General features: G+C 41.3%; 1 protein-coding gene across 1 annotated transcript in view; it reads left to right on the top strand.

The window, feature by feature from the left end:
* Positions 1–4,450, top strand: part of LOC122969879 (polypeptide N-acetylgalactosaminyltransferase 15-like) — a 5,009-nt gene extending 559 nt beyond the window's left edge. The window contains exons 1-10 of the mRNA XM_044335895.1: positions 1–386; positions 521–687; positions 780–984; positions 1,901–2,068; positions 2,369–2,486; positions 3,021–3,215; positions 3,316–3,447; positions 3,582–3,683; positions 3,773–3,916; positions 4,017–4,450. The exon at positions 1–386 is cut by the window's left edge and continues 559 nt beyond it. Of these exons, the coding sequence (XP_044191830.1) occupies positions 1–386; positions 521–687; positions 780–984; positions 1,901–2,068; positions 2,369–2,486; positions 3,021–3,215; positions 3,316–3,447; positions 3,582–3,683; positions 3,773–3,916; positions 4,017–4,217 (1,818 nt within the window). The 3' untranslated portion in view covers positions 4,218–4,450. The remainder of the gene's footprint in view (positions 387–520; positions 688–779; positions 985–1,900; positions 2,069–2,368; positions 2,487–3,020; positions 3,216–3,315; positions 3,448–3,581; positions 3,684–3,772; positions 3,917–4,016) is intronic.
* Positions 4,451–14,347: the final 9,897 nt, after the last annotated feature.

The raw sequence follows: 14,347 nt of genomic DNA, 5'->3' as shown, positions 1-14,347 counted from the left end.
CCTCCCCGCCGTCCCCTACAGCGGGTCCCCAGTCCACCGGACTTGGATGTCATCGTGGACTCCCGGGACGATGCCTTAGAGTTCGTTGTCGACCTCAGCCCGCTCAACTCTCTGCAAGAAGACCAGCTTTTATTCGTGCGATCGACGCAAGGCACCAAGAACCCTCCGCAGAGGAAGGCGACTTACAAGGTGCTTCTGCCGGTAACGAATAAGCATACCACCCCGGCGCCACCGACGCACGGTGAAATGGGGAAGGCAGTGCGGCTACACCTGAAGGGCGCGGACAGGGATAAGGAGCTGTCTGCATTGCAGAAGTACGGTTTCAACGAAGTGGTCAGCGAGAAGATTTCGCTGCATCGCAGGCTGCCTGAGATGCGCCATCTTCAGTGAGTGCAGGGCGCATGTGGCCAACGCTCACAAGATATAAACCAAAACTTTTGCAGTGCAATTACCCCACTTTGGTATTAAAGAGCGTCAAAGTTGTTGCTTTGACTGTGCGTAATTGTTTCCCATTTAACAGGTGTCTGGGGGAGAAGTACAGCGAGTCGCTGCCGTCGGCCAGTGTTGTTATCTGTTTCCATGACGAGGCTTGGTCCACGCTCCTGCGCACAGTGCACAGCGTGCTGGATACTGCACCTAAACAGCACCTACGGGAGGTCCTGCTGGTGGACGACCTGAGCCAACACGGTACGTTTCTGCGCCTCTTTACATTCATCCATCCGTCTGACCTGATTAATCTGCTGATCACACGTCCTTGTCTTTGCCTCTGTGCAATTCAGGTCACCTGAAGAGTGTGCTGAGCGAGTATGTGGCACATCTGGATGGAGTGCGTTTGATTCGCAGCACCAAGCGCCTGGGGGTTGGAGGGTGCCGTAGTCTGGGTGCTGCCAGGGCTGCAGGGGAGGTGCTGGTGTTCATTGACTCCCACTGTGAATGCCAGAAGGGTTGGCTAGAACCGCTGCTGGAGAGAGTGGCCCAGGACAGGTATTCACTCTAATCCTCAATGAGAGTAATGACCAGCAGTTCAAAAGCCTTGTTATTTAGTTGTATGATAAACACACTCATTGCAAACTGATCTGCTGGTTACCAAAAATAGAAAACATTAGATGAGAAGTGTGTTGTGTGTAGATAAACATCTGGCTGGGGAAAACCAGCTGTGCCCAAACTCTCTCTCCCTGCTTGTCTCTGTTGCGTTCTGCTGTTTGACAGAAGCACTTGAGAAAAGTGAGAAGATGGAGGTGTTCAGAGTGATCAGTTGTCCTCACTCATTAGGAAGGCAGGGGATACATATGCTGCTGTGTCCGAACCTCAGCTCTCATGATTTGGCTCAGGTCTTGTGTCTCAGACTGCCTGCAGCGTGGCTCTAATTAGACTAGGTAATTAGGCTGAACTCTCCAGCCTGGAATCTGCAACCACTCAACTCTCTTAGCCACATGTTTGACCCTTCTCCCATTTCTTGCCCCCCTCCTCCACCACATGAATCTTTTCAGTCCTTTGAACATCATATCACACATGACCTCTCGGTAAAAATATTTCAAAATAACATATGCGAACCAGAACAAACCCCAGCAAAAGGACAATGCATGTTTCTAAACTTGGCTTCCGTGACACAGACTGAAACACACTCAAACACAGACATGTGCAAATATAAACACACACTGAAGAAGAAACACTTCTCCTCTTCTCAGTATCCATGTCACCTTGATGCACACAGACTTTGAATAATAAAATGTAGCTGTGGAAAATTCAAATTTAAAAATTCTCCATCTTTCAAATTGACTGTCAGGAACATGCTTTCCATTCATAACATCGCCCTTATTTCGGATACTTGACAGATGTCAACAAAAAGACTCATTTGAACAGAAAAATCACTGCTCAGATGAATGTGGTGTCTCTGCAGGACCAGAGTGGTGTCTCCCCTCATGGATGTGATAGACTGGCAGACTTTTCAGTACAATGCCACCCAGTGGCCAGTCAAAGGAGTGTTCAACTGGAGACTGGACTTCTACTGGGAGTCAGAACCACAGCTGCAAGATAAGGACCCAGGCTCGGCTGTTAACCCTGTGCGGTGAGTTTACAACTGCTTCTCACATGAGTTTACCTGAAAGAGTGGAGTTTTACTTAAAGTAATGCAGAGTGAACCTCAAGAGGAAAAACTGATCACATATACTTTTATGTTTATGGGTGCACAATTTACCTTTTGCTATGAAAAGTGCAGAAAATGAGAGAGATGTATGAACTGGAAACCTCTGAAGTAAGCCTGTGATCCTCTGAAGTTCGTATTGTGTCTTTGCTCCAGTGACAACAAGACAAATTCCTGTGTTTTTTTTCTTGGCCAGTAAAGTGATGTTGACTCTGATTGTGACAGGAGCCCAGCTTTAGGAGGCGGAGCTCTGGCTATCGACAGACATTTCTTCCAGAGTGTGGGAGCCTATGACCCGGGGATGCTGCTGTGGGGTGCAGAACAAATTGAGCTGTCAATCAGGGTGAGGGGAATATTATTTGGTATCAACTTTCCGGCTAAATCCTCCCATTTGCACGCTTCGCACAGGACAGACAGATGACAGATTGCTTTTGCTTTTCCTTTCTAAGTCACATAATCTTTTTAAGCGTTACTCTGGATGAATGATTTAGTTGCCTTCTGTCAGGGCCTCAGGAATGTTGAGCTGGGACATGATGCCTTTTGCAAATGGAAATCTCAGGTTGGATTGTGGTCTGGGAATGTCTTGGTTTGTTCACTGCACAATTATAAAGAGGGAATGTTACATGACCCCTTGGTTTCCTGTGATGACCATTATAATTCATATTGGGGTATTGTAGCCTGTTCTGTAGGAGATTAAACAGTAAAATGATACAGTGTGGAAAAATGCAACTTGCAAAACAAAAGATCATTTATGGACCAACATGCAAAATACAGTAATTATTGTTATACTTACAGAAATTCCAGAAGCTTTTTGTCACTTTACAGTAAAATGTACATCAGGGTTATAAACCTGTTTTTATTTTTCATTCTATCCTAGGTGTGGTCATGCGGGGGCTCCATGGAGGTGGTTCCCTGCTCCCGCGTGGCCCACCTAGACCACCACCACCTGCCTTACCGCTTCCCAGATGAGGACCTGCTTCAGAGGAACAAGATCCGCATTGCAGACACCTGGATGGACGATTACCGGAAGATCTTCTACAGGAGAGACACACTGGCTCATTTCATCAGGCAGGTATGTGTGTGTTAGTGGGATTTTGTCAAGAGATCAACTGGTGAGGGTCCTGAATACTGAAAATCTAAACACATAAATGTTTTTTTTGTCTTTTGTACAGTCTGAGAGTCCTAACATCACAGAGCGTCTGCACATAAAGAGTAGTCTGGGTTGCAGGAACTTCCAGTGGTACCTGACTACGGTGTATCCACAACTTTACATCCCCCAGGACATGCCTGGACTGTCAGGAGAGGTAGCGCACACACACACACACACACACACACACACACACACACACACACACACACACACACACACACACACACACACACATATACATGATGGCCATGACAGACTGTGATGTGTCATATTTGTGCCTGTTTGAAGCTTTACAATGTCGGCACCGGTAGCTGTGCAGACTACCCCCGAGGGCAGGGACTGCATGGTGGGTCCATGAAAATAGCACCATGCAGCGGGACGGGCAGCCAGGTAACCTTGCTGACACTTTATCCAGTAGTGAAAGTCAGAAAGAGAAGAGTGACACACAGTGACAAAAATGATCTCTGTTGTCGTTGCAGCACTGTGATCTAAACTCTGAGGGTGAAGTGCGATGGGGTCCAATGGGGTCTTTGTGTTTAGACACCAAAGGAGAGCATGTGATCCTCTCTCCATGCCCCAACCCCCGACCAACCACCAGCAGACTCCAGTGGAAGTTCATAAAGGCAAGACAGAACACTAAATCTTTTGTTGTATATCTTAAAACATTTATATGGTCACCAAAGGTGTTTGGCTAACTCCATATGTCTGTTTGCTGCACTTCAGCTGAGCGGCCAGCTCGTTCACCAACAGTCCCAGTTATGTCTGGAGGCTGTAAAGGATGGAGGGCTCCCACACAGCAGCAGTGTTAAACCAAAAGAAGTCAGCACCCGTACCAGCGTGGGAGGTCTCTTCCTGCGCCCCTGCACCCATCAACCCAGACAACAGTGGCACTTTGAGCAATTAGTGGCTCCTAAAGGTGCCTGACAGAAAGCACAAATGGACTGGTGAATTTGCAAGATGTGAACCTTTGGCACATATTATCATATATGTACTATACATAGTGACATGCAGTACGCCTATAGTGAAATGGTGTAGAAAAATATAACAAATATAATTTTTTGCTCCACTTTATCACGCTTTTTTGTTCCTGTTTTAAGGATTGCAAATAGCATTTATTGTGTATATAATAAATAATAAAATATAATAAATAAAATAATAAAATGGAAGATTATATATTGGGAATATCAATTTGGATATCTATTATTGTATTGTAGCTAATTTATATATATGAAATCATACAGCATATGCTAAATGAAATTGTAAATAATAGTATGAAGAAATGTAGAAAGTTCTTTCTTACTTCAGTAAATGCATTTCATTAATTCACGTTTGAATGTTTTTGACTATGAGTCTGAAATATTTAAATATTCAGCAGACAGAATCACATTTAAAACCACTATATCTTTATGATTTGAGTGCTGGGTTGTGGCAGAAATCATGGCAAAATCTTAAAAGGCTTCTTGACAGCTATCATGAATTTTTAGACCTACACGACAAGTCAATTCATCCTTCCTATCCCCTTGACTTGAAGTAAAAAAAAAAGAAAAAAAGATTAAAAACAGGGTTATTACAAACATTTTTCACACACAGGATAAGAAGATAAGACAAAATGGGATCTATTTTCTGAATGACTCCTCAATTATTAATATGGATCAATTAAAACATACTCAAATCACTATAAAAAAGAACTGCCTGTTGCCTACAGGCCTACAGTTAGGCTCACTGATTTGAGAATAAAAAACAGACTAAAGTTATTATAAAGGCCCCACAGTTAGTTAATACATGAACACTTATACTCTTGTGGTCCAATTAAGGGAAATCTGAATGAAGCTTCCTGTTTCAACATGACAATGCCTGTCCACAGAATGGGGTCCATAAAGACATGATTTTCCTAGTTTGGTGTGGAGGAACTTGACTGACCTGCACTGACCTCGTGTGGCTGAAGGTGAACAAATCCCTGCAGACATATCTTTCCAAGAGGTGTGGAGGCTGTTATATATATCATGTACTGCATGATATTAAACACAGGTGTTTTCACTTATCTGACTGATTAGATGCCTTTTCAAGTTGAAGTTAGAGCTGTGCAGGAAAAGCAGAGGTGTTATTAATGTCATTAACAATGGCTCTGTTCTATTCAAGTGTCCCAGTAAGAGATGACAGCAGCATACACAATACCAGGACCCTGAAACAGGAGCAGCTCCATCTTATTATTTACACCTGTGCTTTTCTTGCTGTGACATGTCACAATGTTTCTGTGAGAAAAGCCTTTAAGAATTGATAAATGTGTAATGTGTTCCACCATAACAGCTGCAGCAAAACTCTTGAGAAGAGACCTAATCAGGCAAAATAAGTGAAAACATGTTTGAGTAAACCATAGGTGTGCAGGGTCTTCAAAATTAATTAAACATTAATTAGTTTTACATTGACTTCTCCCAAAATGATTTAATCTTAAATATTTGATTCTTTTTTAAAACATGTTTGTTTATTACACTCTCCTGTTTTAACATAATGTATGTGACAAAATAAACTGTATAATGTCACATATTTTCAACAGCAGAGGGAGCCATCTGCCTTTATAATCTATTTTACACCCCCACCTGATCACTTTGTTATTGTTAGAAATGAACAGTGATTCCTGATTGAGAGGAGTGTGTGCTGTCGATAATGTGATTAGCACACAGGAAACAGTGTCATGTGCTGTGTCAGTGATTTGAATAAACGTTTACATGTCTAAGTATCTAAATCAAAGCTCAACAAATCATAAGTGAAGTTATTATTTAAGCCCAGGATTAGGATGGTGAACACGGCAAGAAGGGAAAGACCCTGAGCTCGTCCGCAGTAACTCTTTGCTTGGCCCCAGGCTTTCAGTGCTAATAACCATCTATACTGTGTCACATTAATGCTCCTCCTAACCCATGATGCACTTAGTACTTAGCCCAAGCACACAGCACCTTTTCAATAAAACCAAGTCATATGGCTATGTCTGCAGCTTAGAGGCATGGGTCAAAGACATGTTGGTGATTAATAGTGTACAGTGTGTCTTCTCTCAGTTGCATAACTATGGGCTACTAAAGACGGGCAATGTACTGTATCTCTGCTGTGGGTCTTCAAAGATGGCCAGAGGTCACGGTCTGTGTAGGTGGGTCATTTCACTGTGAAATTCAATCCATGATCAGCCAAACCTTACTCATAGATTTGATAGTGATGGTTGTCTTGTTTGATAAAAAAATAAAGGTCAAAGATTGCAGGACATAGTGTAGGTATAAAGTTTAATGACAGACAATATAAAGCCAGTGACAGGTCTGACTGACAGCGCCACTAATACATAAAACTCTTAGTTTAAAACAGCAGTGATCAATATCTTTGGCCACTGCATGCTGTATTATGGGACTATGACATCACTGGATTGAATAACATTGTAAGTCACTTTTTGCCAAAATGTAAGCCAAGTGAGCGTTATTTATATATTGAATGTGGCTAAGGAGTTTTACTTCATGTCCACCCTCCTCTCCCCACATTTCCTGAACCTCTCCACCACATATACAAATGTTAAATAAAGGCACATATGCATAAATATTCACCCATGTATTAACCATTATCTCCCAAGGTGAGACTATTCATGATTTACCCAAATACAACACATAACAGAGCTTTATGTTTAAAGGTTTTAGTCCACCAACTATCAGTTTGTACCCCTGTTACTGCCTATTACATAATTTTCATCCTAAACCCTACAGAGATGTCTGATGTCACTTTCTATTGCAGATTATGGTAAGATGTGTGAAAAATTCCCAGTAAAAGATATGATGGGCCACATTAAATACTCAAGATCATTCACTGTGTGTCTGAGCAGAAGCAAGTCATGTCAAGCATACTGATAAAACAACACTCTTTCAGCATGTTTGTTCAAGTGGGAAAACAATGTGTTTCAAGGTTATTGCATATGACAACTTCAAGGATAGGTTCCACTTTCCAAGTCTGTCCTAAAACAACAGTCAGGTGCCCAAAAAACATTGACAAATGTTTTTTTTTTTGCTGTAATCATTCCTCAGTGTGATGGGAGATTAAATCCATAGCCTTTCCTCCATACAAAAATATATTTCAAAGTTTATTTGAAGCAAATATGAGGCTTCAGTAGTCCAAATTAGTCAAATCAACACAATGTATTTCAGAGTTAATGTCTTTTGTGCCAAATTCCTTCTTTTTGTTGTTATCCTTCCACTGCAGCTGAACAGGAAAACATTGTCCGTTGAGAGACAACTGTGTCAGATATCCACTTTATCCCCCATCACTTGCATTGTAAGCACATTTGGAAGGGATCTTCTAATGGTCTGTATGAACAGGAGGAACGATTATAGCAAGAAAAATGTATTATGGGCACCTGATTGTTTTAAGACAGACTTGAATAATTGTGAACCTATTCTTTAAGGTGCCATTACATTTCTTTGGCATTTATTTTATACTCAGATTAGATCTTGTACTTTCATTAAAGAGGATACCAAAGGTGGGTTTTTTTTGTTTTTGTTTTTTAAATCTATATATATCTCAGTATCTAGTTTGTGCTCAAATTAGAGATTTTGCTAGACTCTGTTCACAAAATTAATCTTTGTCCACTTTTGTAAAAGTGCTTCAGTGTTTGGCAGCAGTTTATCATGTGTCCAGTTTTCTCGATTTCCTTCTGTCTGCAATCAAATTCTCCTCCCGAGACTCTTCCTCTTCTGTACTCCCTCCTGTCCTGTACTGTCCTCCTTCTTTGTTGCTGTATGTGACCTTTTGCCTGCCCTCCCCTCCCCTCTGTCTTCCATCAATAGCATCTTCCATCTCTTCTCCATGCTGAGGTGAGTGCAGTGAATACAGTGAACACCCACATCAAACACCGATGGCTGCTGGGCATGTCCCATTCTTACCAGCCAACAGTGTCTTTGTTCCTGGTCTTTTTTTTCTCCTCACCACCCTCAATTCACACACACACAAACACACACACACATCTTCCGAGGTACCCGGGTGACTCAGATGGATGTCAGCTGCTGTGTTGCAGGAAGCTGTGGCCTCTTTATGAAGATCCATGGGGCTATTTCATCCAGGACGGAGCTGGCTGTACTTACTGTGCGCGCCTCAAAGAGCCTTGGGTCTTCTTTACACAGACACTGTTGTTTCCAGTGATTCGTAATGCGCTTGTTGTGCAATTAGGCTATGTGGATGAGCCTCAGGAGCTGGGGCTGACACTGAGCAAAGATTAAGTGCATTAAAATGTGACAAAAACTCAGCTTGCAGCAGCAATTAAGGTCAGAAACAAAAACGGCTTTTGAATGTCTCATTTACAAAGTTCCTGGTGAGACAAACACTTTATAAGTGAAGCCTTTAAACTCTACAGATGGGTAACACATAAGGTATTTTGAAGCAGCCCATATTTTGCTTTTATTGAACATGCATGGTAGGTGTTAGCCATGATCTCATTTTCACCTCAAATATGAAATACATGGCTGACAGGTGGTTAAAATATAAGTATTTTAAAGTGTCAACTGGCAGCATTAACATTTGCACGACTATGTTTTTATTAATGTTACCCCTTCAGTATCACACTGGTTCAGCCAGAGGTTACTGAGAGGCTGTGATTAAGCCAGTTTAAAGGCTCTTTTGACATCTCAGTGCTTATTGACTCTGTGGATTTAACAAGCATGCAAGATATGCACAAATGACCTTTTAACATTGTCTTATCACGTCCACACAGAGAAAAGTTACATAAGTTTGTTGGGCAAAGGACCAAAAGTAGAATGTTTCACTTCAGCAATCACATAGTCTCCGTCAGCCTCACAAAGATGAAAATTTAATGTCTTCATCTTTCTTTTTAACTTAAACACGTAACATTAACAAACATTTTTGATAAGGATCCCTTATTTTTATTTTATTTAAAGAATCATGACTATGATATGTACTGATATTTTAAAAAGCTGCAAAATAAACTTGTGAGTGCTCCTTGTTGTACATCCTATTTATGATGTTCTAAATGACTCAAATATCTTTGGTGTTTCTGTTTATTCACTGCAATTTCTTGTTACATATTGGCCGACATACACACCGATTAGATATATCAGCTGATGTATTAGCCCAACTGATTTATCGGGCTTTATTGAAAAACAGAACTAATATAGAGTAGCTTAAAAAATAAATGTCTGATGTTCCTGTGAGAGAGCTGATATAAATCTTCATCCTTATGTGGGAGTTAAGATATTAGTTCAGGAAATGGTTGTGAATAAACAGAGGCACAATATTTTGATAGCACTGAAAATCCATCAGGAAGAAATGGGCCAATATTGCTTCTAGGCAGGAAGGATAGTGCACCCTTTCCTGCTTGTCTCAGTTCTCATTACCTCCTCCATCAGCAGAATCTGGACCTGGACTTAGAACCAGACACATGTGTCCTGTCTTATAATTATTAGATGGCTAAAAGGAAAAGTTGCAGACCTCTGGGTGCTATTTAAAAGGACGATTTTTGGTTAGTTATCCTAGAAAAACAATCCACCACCCAACAGAATGGGAGAAAACATCATCTACGGCTGTCTAACAGTGTTAAAGTGATTTTAGGGGTAAAATGCTGCCAGGTTTTCACAGACAGATGAATACCTTCTGTCTTATTCTGTAAACGTCTCTGCATTCTAGTCCAGACTTTTCAACAGGGGCTGTCACATCACCTTTACACCAACACAACAGAAGACAACTATTTACAGAGAGCTCTACATGGTGATGATCCTTCTATCTGGTGCTTAAAAATGCCAGACCACTCCCTTGACAGGTGAGCAACAAAAGAGGTAATTTAGCAGCCGTATCTTGGCTTAATGGACAAACCATCATTAATTTCCACTTTTGACATGCACATTGTTCTGCCACTCATTGTGCCACCACCACTTGTGCCATAGCACCCAGGGGAGCAGCTCAGACTCATTTATCAAACACACAAGATGTCCTACAAGCCCCCCCACCCACCCACCCACCCACCCCTCCCTCCCTTCCTACTTTACACCAATGCAAATATAACCATTGGATGTGCATCAGCAGCCGCTGTCTCACCCAGACTGGAACAGATCAATGCAAAGCCCTTGTGTGGAGAGCTCCCTCCATATTTTACATGTGTATGCGTGCTCTTATAAATGCATACACATGGACATACTTGTACAAAAGACACACATAAGCATGTAAATCGGACCACACACATTAAAACACACACATAATGTGTCCTTGGCTCGGCTTCTTTCCTTGAGCAGGCAGCCAATCAGAGTCTGTAAAGGTTGAATGGAAACGCCACACCGCAGCATGCAGATTTCAACATATCTCCATTATATCTGTGGAGATGAAAGAAAGAAATGGACAGATTTGTATAAACTGAGAGAGACTCACCTCCTGCACAGTGATGGTGTTTTTTAGTGCTGCAATCTGGGACGAGGGACAAGTGAAGAGGCTCTTTTCACTGGGATAAAGTGCTCATTTGAATGGAAGAGTGAATGCGTGCGTGTGTGTGTGTGTGTTTGTGTGTGTGTATGTGTGTGTGTGTGTGTGTGTGTGTGTGTGTGTGTGCGCGCATGCTTTCAGTGTGTGTTCAGATGAAAAGAGTAGAAAGAGATGAATAGTTGCTGTATTTGGGTCAGGGCCGTCATTAAACAATGTGAGTAGAGTGGATTAAACACATACACAGATACACAGCAACAAAGTTAATATGAAACACAAAGTTAAGTGTATGTTAAATATAAAAATGAATGCTCAGATGTCAAATAAGGCCTCATCCCACCTCTTTCATCAATCCTTTTCAAAGATATGTTTTTGGGCATTTTTGTGCCTTTATTTGACAGTGGAGAAGGAGACAGGAAATGAGGGGGAGCGAGACGGGCACGACATACAACAGGGGTCCCCAGGCACATTCGAACCAGCGATGTTGCATGAACTGTAACCATTCAGCTACCACAGTGCTCCACTTTTCTCTTTTATTAACATTTCTGTTGTGCTTTCTCCCATTTTCCCCTTACCTATTCTGTCCTTCTGAGTCATCGAAAATCATAAGTGGTGGAAACGAAGAAAGCAAGGATGCAAAGGAGGAAGGCAGATGGGCCTCAGTTTGCTAATGGCAGATAAAGTGGGAAAGTAGTAAATAAAAGATGAGTTTGCAAGTGGGCAGATAAAATGATGCATAAACAGTCAGGATAAGATCGTCTGTACACCATCAAATATGGATGGGTCTTCAAGACCCCAGGCTAAATGACAGTATTCCCACAGATGTGCTGGAGGCGCTGCTAAATACACAAATAATCATCCCAAATGCAAACACACTCCCACCCACCTGCAGCTCCCTTCTCAGTAAAATACACAAGAAATCGTGTAAGTGGAGAATATTTTGCCCACACAAGTCTCACTCTTTCACTCACGTCATTGCCCACTTTAATACTCGCATGCATTCATTCAGAAACACATACACACTGACATGGTTGTAATGTTATCTCCACAAATAAGAAAAAAACTACCACTCTCTTTCACCTGCATCCCTGCTGAACACATGTATGTAATTCACACTTCCTAACATAGACAAATAATACACACACACACACACACACACACACTGAGTGGAGCAGTGCCTCACCAGGTGAGAGCAGCTGGACCTTTGACAGGTGTGTCAATGTGATCCACAGAACACATGCTTACTCAGTTTTCACCCTTGCCTACGTCACCGGTGGGACGTGATGATGTTACACTTTCACCTCAAATGAACCGTAACGGCAGCTAACAAAGGACAGACACACACACGCGCGTACACAAAACAAACAAATACACACTACTATTATAAACAGAGTATGGACAAGCAACAGTCTTGCATGACAGAGATCTGGCATTATTAGCTTTGTGTGTTTTGTGTACATAAATATATGTGTTTGTGTATGAAAAGTCCAGGAACAACTTAGCAGCCTGTCAGTTGCATGATTGTAGGCTGTCTCAGATACATTGAGATATATACCCAAGATAAATGTCTGTGGATATGATTCACAATTTCTTCAAACATTACTTTCTCTCATTATTTATTATTTAGTGTATGCAAACATTACCTCCACTCAGTATTTTCTATTGTATGAATCATACAAGATGTAGTATTTTCAAAATTTTAGACACCCAAACAAGTCTTAGATGCCTGTGGTTTCTTGGCATGTCTATTTCATTATGTTCATATGTTCATTATGTTTTTAATCATGTTAGTACTATAGTATGGGGATGGCAATGTTGGTCTGTCAGTTGGTCATTTTACCATTTTGGGACGGCAAAAATATCTCAAAAACTACTGAATGGATTTCCATGAAATTTTGTACAGACAGTAATGTTACCCAGAGGATGAATCCTACTGACACTGGTCATCTCCTGATATTTCCTCCAGTGCCATGATGTTGTCATTTGTGGTTTTAAAGTGAAATGTTGCAACAATTGTTGAGATTGCCATTAAATGTGGTGACATTCATGTCACCCTCAGGATGAATTGTTATAATTTTGATGATAGTGTCATCATCAGGTCAAAAATATAAATTTGTCCAATTGGTTTATGACATTCCCATCAGCCCATCACCAGTCTTGATATATCAAACTTAGATAATTTATACCTAGTTTAGCTATAATCCAAGGACATTACGTATTTACTTATTAATTTATCTGAATGTCAGCAGAACATCATAAAAATCTGTGCAGAAATTTGGTGGCATAGCATTTGATCCAACTCATCAAGAGTTACTTCTTATTTTTGCCATGTCCATGAAACTATGAAAGACCTGGCTTTAAATGTAAAGTTGTGTTTTTAGGATCAGGAAATGTTTTCTTTCTTTGAAATGTAAACACTTTCTGTTATGATGTCATTTTATCAACTGACATCCAAAGCACAATAACTGAGGTGAATAGCCATTCATAAGCATATTAGCCTATATGTGTGGGTTGTAAGAAATATTCATTTGCTTTGGAAAAGAGAAAAAAAAATGGATTTCCTGGATGTGACCTCTAATAACCTCTTTCCAGCTTTGATGAATGTTTCTGTGAACACTGAATGAAAAACAACCGCCCGGGATTAACAGTCATATTTGTCGTTTATTAGCATAACAGTTGTATCTAATAAATATCAAAATGTTAAGGGAAAAAAGTTTCATTACAGTACATTCCATTTGCAGAGAAGTAGAGTCAAACCTACATGAATTCAAAAGAGAATTGTAGATCTGTTGGGACGAAGAGTTATGACCCTTTTTCCTGGTTAGGATTGCATTGGCTGGTACCAGCAAACAGCACTGCCATAACCTCATATACAGTAGCATCATTTACTGCCATCCCACACTCTTGCATTCTTTGAGGTAAAAAAATACATCTTTAGTATTGATACATTCATAGAAATATAAAAGCGTCTTAATTTCCTTATTGTGCTTTTATGTGGGAATATTGCCTTCACTCTGAACAGCTGAGAAAATGGATCTCAGAGTTTGTAACCCTGGGCGACCATCAGGGAAATGACCTACACCATGGATCATGAACCAATATAGTATTGGCAGTTTGCTCCAGGCCACCACACAACAGGGGTGTCTCCGAACTACCGTTTGCCTAAAATTACTCAGTTGTTTAAACTGAGCCCACATCCAATAAATATGCATCAGTAAATGCCAGGTTCGGTTATTAAAAGAATGAACCATGTTTCCTTTAAATAGATAGATAAATGGCAAGCTGGATTTCCACAGGGTGACATGCAGCATGTTAATGTATGTCTACAGGCACTACTCAAAAGGCTCGGAAAAGCATGCAGAGAGCAAGAGAAAGAGAAAGAAGGAGGGAGAGAGGGAGAGAAAGGGGGGGAGAGAGTGGTATAGGTGTATGGAGAGAAAAAGGAAAAGAGAAATAGAGAGGGAGAAAGAGTCCCTGTGCTCAGTGTGACTGACGACAGCAGGGGCTGTGCTGCCCGAGGCGTAACAAACCCCCCCACCCCACCTCCATAACCAACTTCTCCCAGCCGCTCCAATCTTCCACCCATCCCCTCCTCCCCCCCCTTCCCTGAG

The sequence above is a fragment of the Thunnus albacares genome, chromosome 19 (genome assembly GCF_914725855.1).
Source record: "Thunnus albacares chromosome 19, fThuAlb1.1, whole genome shotgun sequence".
Taxonomy (NCBI): Eukaryota; Metazoa; Chordata; class Actinopteri; order Scombriformes; family Scombridae; genus Thunnus; species Thunnus albacares.
The sequence above is the reverse complement of the archived record's forward strand: the minus strand, read 5'-3'. Positions and strand labels throughout refer to the sequence as shown.